Here is a 7,192-nt window from a genome sequence, read left to right as displayed (position 1 = left end):
GTAAGTGTTTTACGGCGCTCACAACTGCATAAGGTCATATGAGCGCGCGGGACACATTAAACATTTTCAGTTGGTAGAACAATTTTAATTTTGCCCGGGTGGCGGCTGAAACCTACTCTTATCGATTTCAGACCACCAACGTATCTTTTGTTTGTTTAGTACAGGGTTTTACAGCGCTCGCAACTGCATAAGGTCATATGAGCGCGCGAAACACAAGTTGGTAGCATTCACAACAGTTCACTGCACGATTGATAAGAAATCTTTAACGTGCGCAACTTGCACACAGGCCCACCAAGACTTTTCGCCCTAGTCCGAGAAGACAAGGTGTAGATCTTTCCTACCAGAAGATCAGGGGTGTGACTGAAAGACAGTAGTAAGAAGGAGCCAGGGAGTAGCAGTAGAAAGACTGCAGAAAGAGTCAGGAGCCCCGGAACTCATTGTCAAATCTATTTTTATAAATTCAGGAAATGAATAAATCAAAAATCGGACCGTGTCTTGGGGACCTATCTAACTTTTTGCAGGTACTTGCCAACGTTCAACTCCGTAGCTGTCGCAGTTTTATGGGAAAAATTACACATGTATTTCCAAGTTGCCAAATACAATATAATGGATGCATAGATAGATTCTCTATTCCGCTTTCGTGGTTGCGCACTCCATAGTTTCAAAGGTGTAGAAACAGTGCGCACGGCTAGTGAACGAAAATCTCATTTGTTTACAATGACGTCTTAGAAGACGGACTTTCCCAAGAATAGATCTAAACGAAACTAATGAAAAACTGAAAATTAAACTGCAGAGATTCAGGCTCTTCAATGAAACTGTGCATCCTTTAAATGATCCTGAACCATTATTAATTTTGTCAAATTCGAAAGTTATGTGGTTCGGAAGTTTTCGGCGGCCAAAGTGATGAACTTTCACAAATAGGAATTGAGATTGATACAGAGATATAGATAGCTTGGTATCCCGTTCGACGAACGGACTCAAAAGAATCGATCGTCGAGTCATCGTGGGCTCAGTGTGCGCACTCCTTGTGAACCGAAACCTCACTTGTTTATAATGGCGTCTTAGTAGACAGACTTTCCTAAGATTAGATATAAACGAAACTAATGAAAAATTAAAATTTAATCAACAGAGACTTCAGCTCCTCAGTAAAACTGTGCACCCTTTAAATGATTCTGACCACCGATATTTTTTTCAAATTCGAAAGTTAAGTGGTTCCAAAGTTTTAGGCGGCCAAATGACGAACTTTCACAAACAGAATATACTCGCTGGGCCACCTTTCGATGAAAGGAATGATCGGTGCTTTAACATCAACTAAAAGTCATTGACCTACTATATTTACACTCTACTGGAATGGAGCGATAAATCTTGAGAGAAAAGTGACACTGGTGTTTCCAAGTTGCCAAATATAATATAATAGATGTATAGATTGATTCTCTATTCCGCTTTCGTGGTTGTACACTCCATAATTTCAAAAGTGTGGAAATAGTTCGCACGGCTAGTAAACGAAAACCTCTCTTGTTTACAATGGCGTCTTAGAAGACGTGCTTTCCCAAGATAAGATCTAAACGAAACTAATGAAAAACTGAAAATGAAACTACAGTGACTTCAGGCTCCTCAATGAAACTGTGCGCCCTTTAAATGGCTATGAACCACCGTTAATTTTGTCAAAGTCCAAATTTAAGTGGTTCGGAAGTTTTAGGAAATTTCACAAATTTAATATAATATAGAGATAGAGATAACTCGCACTACAGTTTAATTGGTTCATTATCTATTACCTAACCATTTTTCTGATACTTCCAGCAAAAGAGGCTGCGCAGAAGCTTAAAGATGCTGGAGTGACCATCATTGCTATTGGAATTGCTCACGCAAACGCACTAGATCTTGAGAACATCGCTTCAGGGTCTGAAAACGTGATCCAAGTTTCTGATTTCCACGCTCTTGACAGAATAGAGCATGTGGTGGCCAACAGAACGTGTGAGGGTGAGTAGGATATGGCAGAGTTGAGGATTTTTTAACCCTACCCATACACCCTGGGGTCATTTTTTACCCCGGGGTTGTATTCTTCACATGTTAGAATACTTCTAGTACGGAGATCTCTTTGAAACTCAGTATTTCTCAAAAAATCATCTTGACAGACTGCAATGCAAAGCATACGGATCGGATTAATGAGTGAATTTCCTCTTTGGAAAGTATTGGCACATAGTTCCCGACGCCGTATGGATACGATAGTAAAACACGACGTACGGATAGGGTTAAATACATTTGAATACTCTTGTTGTTTACCGGAGTGTGAAAATGTAGACAAATTATGTGGCAAGTTACCATCGAAACTTAATTGCTGATACGTTGTTCGGGATTCTTCAAACTCCAGTATGTGCGAATGTGAAAGGGTGCTTGCGTTTGTTTATGTGTTTTCTTGTGTGTGTGTGTGTGTGTGTGTGTGTGTGTGTGTGTGTGTGTATGTGTGTGTGTGTTAGTGTGTGTATGTGTGTGTGTGTGTGTGTGTGTGTGTGTGTGTGTGTGTGTGTGTGTGTGTGTGTGTGCTTGAGAGAGAGGTAATGTAGTAGGACATTTCAAACCAGCGTACACAAATAAATATGAAACAAGCAACAATTTGCAAATTTCATTGTGTGCATGTTACTACTTACCATTTTAATATAGAATTAATAAATGTATGTGAATAACGAAGTTATTACCCTTCTTTTTGAAAGTGCTCCAAAACAGCGTGACTTCAAGCGTTATGAAATGATCAAAGTGACCGTCCCTCGATGATTCTGAAACACAAATAGCCCAAGAACGTAATTTTGAGGGTAAACGCAAACCAAGATACTCAAGAGGAAGAATGTAATGAATTGCTTTGTTGTTTCGTTTCGCAGCTTTCGCTTGGTTTCTTTCTTGTTCTAAAGACACTTTCCTCATCGTTTCATTCTCCTTGCAGCACCGACGCCACCGCCTCGAGCGTGTACTCCTCTGGCTGATATCATCCTGGTCATGGACTCCTCTGGAAGTATCAACAACGATGATTCCGGGAACTACGACCGACAACTGGACTTTGCCGCTAACCTGACAAAGAACTTTGACCTGGGACCTGATGATGTCCGTTTTGGAGGTGTCATTTTCTCGGACACAACTGAGAAACTCTTTGATCTAAAGGATTACTCTGATCATAACAGTTTGTCAAAGGTTGGAGCTCAATTCAATTCTTGCTTGTTTTGTTCTTTAATTGTCAGTACGACATTTATTTTTACTTAATTGTTTTGATACTGCAAAAAAAGAATACTTCAGCATAGTGATTGTTTTTTGTTTTTTTGCAGCGTTTCGGATCGGAATTTGGTGGGCAAAGAAGGAATTGGGGGGGGGGGGGGGGGGAGGGAGGGCTTTAATAGAAATCAGGAAATATTTTTGTTAACCTTTTCGTTGGGAACCTGTAGAGAGAAATAGATTGATCAACTCGAATTGAGCCTTAAAGTATCGATGTACATGATATCAGAACTTTCACAGGAAGGGATAATTAGAGGAGCATTTTTGAAGCGAAAATGTGCCTAATTTTCAGTCCAATTCAGTTCACCACAATAGCACATCATAAGTATGATCCTAGACAAGCTCGCACTTACTTATAGAATTGCTCAAACATCATAAACATTACAGAATGTCAGTTTTGTATTCAAACCACGACAAACCATTGCCAAACGATTCATCTTCTTCTTGAAATGTCAGATCTGAAACAGACATTAGCGATTATGATTTGGCACCCATTTATTTCTTTGATCTGATGCTTTTAAAAAAGCAATCAATAAAACTACCCTGTTGTTTGCCTATCATCAGTTCTCTGAGAAATATATTTTTGGTGCGCCTCTGCCTTCTTTTGCCTTCTATTATAAGAGCAAAATGTTCAAACCCTTTATGTCGATTCAAGTGTCTCTGGAACTGCGTTTGTCTCGTCCCAGTTGTTTTTATTAGTGGCAATTCTAAGTTGGTATACCCATATTTTTGCCACACCCCCCCACCCCCCAACTGTTTCAGGCCATCAAAGCTGCCAGGTACATCAAGAGAACAACAAGAACGGACCTGGCTCTGAACTTGGTGAACAACGGAATGTTTGACACTGCTCACGGTGGGCGAGACAATGCTCAGAAGATTGTTATCGTCATGACAGACGGACAGTCGGATAATATGCAGAGCAGTAGGTTTTGTCTCTTCATAATGACGTAGTTTATGTTTCGGATTTTCTTTATGTCTAGGCGTCAGTCTACAGGAGCATCTATCCCGCTAGCAATGACCTCCACTCTTCTACCGGTTGCTTCCCTATCCAGGTTGTACCCGTCCGTCTCTGATGTCACCTAGCCATCTTCGTTCTGGTTTTTTTTTGGGGGGAGGGGTGTGGTTGTTGTTGTTTTTTTGTGTATGTGTATTGCTTTTTTTAGTTTTACAATGCTTTAAATACCAGGTAATTAGGGTCGCTGAAGACGCAGAACCTGTCTTCAACAAGACAAGATGGCATCGTTTTAGCTGGGTCGCTTCCTCCTTTGTCCACTGCCTTACCAACTGAGGCGGATGGTTGGAGGGCACCACTGGTAGGTCCTACTTCTTTGCTTTCCTTCTGTTGTTTTTATCTGTCTGTCTTTCTTTTCACAGCATTAAACGACTTAGTTTGTGTCAATGTACTGCTGTTTACTCAAACCAGCAAACAAAGAATCCCCAGCTCAACTGTCGGCGTACCTAGTGACGTGATGTGTAGTGAGAATTACGATTTGATTTGGGCTTTTCTCAGGGTTCAGGTGACCAAAAGCTCAGAAAGACGTTCGTAGTGAGGTTTTATCTCTAACAACCATCCGTTCTCGGTTATACTTGTAAACATTGCACTCCACCATCGATGCAAATAAGATAATTTAGGTGGAGGACTGTGCCACCCAAGTAGTGTGGAATACAAAGTGCCAGCTCACATTTTTCAAAGAACATTGCATATTAGGTTGTTTTTTTCTTTGGGCCGTTACTCACTTCACATTAACTTCTAAAACATTATCAGTCTGGTCTAAACTATTTTAATGGGGGATATTCCTCAATGTCGGTCCATATTGAAATTGTACTGAGCATTCTTAGCCATTAATGAATATCATAATAAGTCAAATTATGAAATGACAGTATGACTTTCGACAGAGACAAATTGCTTCACCCTATTTTACTTCTTTATGACAGACAGACAGACAGACAGACAGACAGACAGACAGACAGACAGACAGACAGACAGACAGACAGACAGACAGACAGACAGACAGACAGACAGGCAGGCAGACAGACAGGCAGGCAGGCAGGCAGGCAGGCAGGCAGGCAGGCAGGCAGACAGAGAGACAGACAGACAGACAATATAACGTGCATTTAGTGACAATTTTAACAATACACATCTCAGTGGCAAAGTTTGATGAGAACACGCATTACAGTTAAATTGGTTCATTATTTATTATCTAGCCACTTCTCCGATTCTTCCAGCAAAAGATGCTGCTCAGAAGCTTAAAGATGCCGGAGTCACCATCATTGCTATTGGAATTGCCGGGGCCAACGCTCAAGAACTTGAGAACATCGCCTCAGGGTCTGAAAACGTGATCCAAGTTTCTGATTTCCACGCTCTTGACAAAATAGAACAGGTGGTGGCAAACAGAACGTGTGAGGGTGAGTATTAATTGAGAACTTGTGGCAGTAAGTGGTAACTGGAAAGCGACAAGCATAGAACCGGGCGTGTGCCGAAAAAATTTGAGGAGAAAAAACAACTACATCATGTACTTGGCAAAAGTAGTAAGCAGTAACGTAAGCAAGACATGTGCGTCAACTGTATGAATGATTTGCAAAGCCAGAGATTAGGTAAAGGGAAGGGGGAGGGGGGAGGGGGGAGGGAGGAGCAAACAACACAATTAGTTAACATCGCTTTCACCTTTCACGTCATGAGATTTGTAAGGGGCTGAAAATTATGTTTTAAATGAGAGAGAGAGAGAGAGAGAGAGAGAGAGAGAGAGAGAGAGAGAGAGAGAGAGAGAGAGAGAGAGAGAGAGAGAGAGAGAGAGAGAGCTGTCAGTTTCTTTACTTTCATTATTTTGACGAGCGCCTGATTTCACCACGCTTCCTCACATATATTCTCTGAACAGAGCTAGCCCGTCCTTCCCTACCCCCTCCCAAGTGTACCCCTCTGGCCGACATCATCCTGGTCATGGACTCCTCTGGAAGTATCAACTACGCAGATCCCGGGAACTACGACCAACAACTGGACTTTGCCGCTAACCTGACACAGAACTTTGACCTGGGACCTAACGATGTCCGTTTTGGTGCTGTCATTTTCGCGGGTGACATCAACAAACTCTTTGATTTGAAAGATTATTCCGATCACAAAAGCTTGACTAAAGTAAGAACACAATTTGTTACCTGTCTCATCTCTTTTGAAACGATTTTTATCAAATTCCCCATCATTACAAACGGTATAGATCTCCTGAACGATATTCCCTAGCTAAACTATTAGACAAACGGTACATTCTTCTAAATATAAGTCCTTGACTTTGGTATCGTGGCACCAAGAACCTCACTCTTGATGTAACCTTGGAATTTGTTTTGGAACTAATCATTTTTATAGACTCGCCACAGAATTCCGCATTGTTACATTACATGAATGTGTATATTAACATAATAGTTGAAAGTGTCATTTTTGCATATCATTCAGTTTTGCAAAGTCTAATCAAAGCCCGAACGGTATTGGGTTATAACCAATTGTTTTAAAAAAAAATCTTTTTAAACACAATGGTTGAAATGGAATTACATTAGAATGTAATTCATTCTGTGATTCTGAGTCAGTTCATGTTATTTCTTTCCCCAACAGACCGTTATTAACATAATGTAATGTACTGACCCCTTGTAAATCGTCCCCATCATTTCAGGCCATAAAATCAGCACGGTTTATTGGAACAACCACAAATACTGACAAGGCTCTGGATTTGGTTGGCAAAGGGATGTTTGACACTGTCAACGGAGGAAGGGACAAAGCTCAGAAGATAGTCATCATAATGACTGATGGCGCATCTAATAGCAATAGTCTAAGTGCGTGGTCTTGTTGTTGTTTTATTGTGACATGTATTTCTAGTAAGATTATATGCTGCTGCTCTTCTTCTTCTTCTTCTTCTTCTTCTTCTTCTTCTTCTTCTTCTTCTTCTTC

At 40.8% G+C, this 7,192-nt stretch overlaps 1 protein-coding gene across 1 annotated transcript in view; it reads left to right on the top strand.

Annotated features, from left to right (window-relative positions):
* Nucleotides 1–7,192, top strand: part of LOC101849054 — a gene marked incomplete in the record, with an annotated part of 63,754 nt that overhangs the window by 44,278 nt on the left and 12,284 nt on the right. The window contains 6 exon segments of the mRNA XM_013083255.2: nucleotides 1,801–1,980; nucleotides 2,939–3,183; nucleotides 4,024–4,183; nucleotides 5,488–5,667; nucleotides 6,138–6,391; nucleotides 6,918–7,077. Coding sequence (XP_012938709.1) covers nucleotides 1,801–1,980; nucleotides 2,939–3,183; nucleotides 4,024–4,183; nucleotides 5,488–5,667; nucleotides 6,138–6,391; nucleotides 6,918–7,077 — 1,179 coding nt within the window.

Source organism: Aplysia californica, unplaced genomic scaffold, assembly GCF_000002075.1.
Source record: "Aplysia californica isolate F4 #8 unplaced genomic scaffold, AplCal3.0 scaffold00221, whole genome shotgun sequence".
NCBI classification, from domain to species: Eukaryota; Metazoa; Mollusca; class Gastropoda; order Aplysiida; family Aplysiidae; genus Aplysia; species Aplysia californica.
The sequence above is the reverse complement of the archived record's forward strand: the minus strand, read 5'-3'. Positions and strand labels throughout refer to the sequence as shown.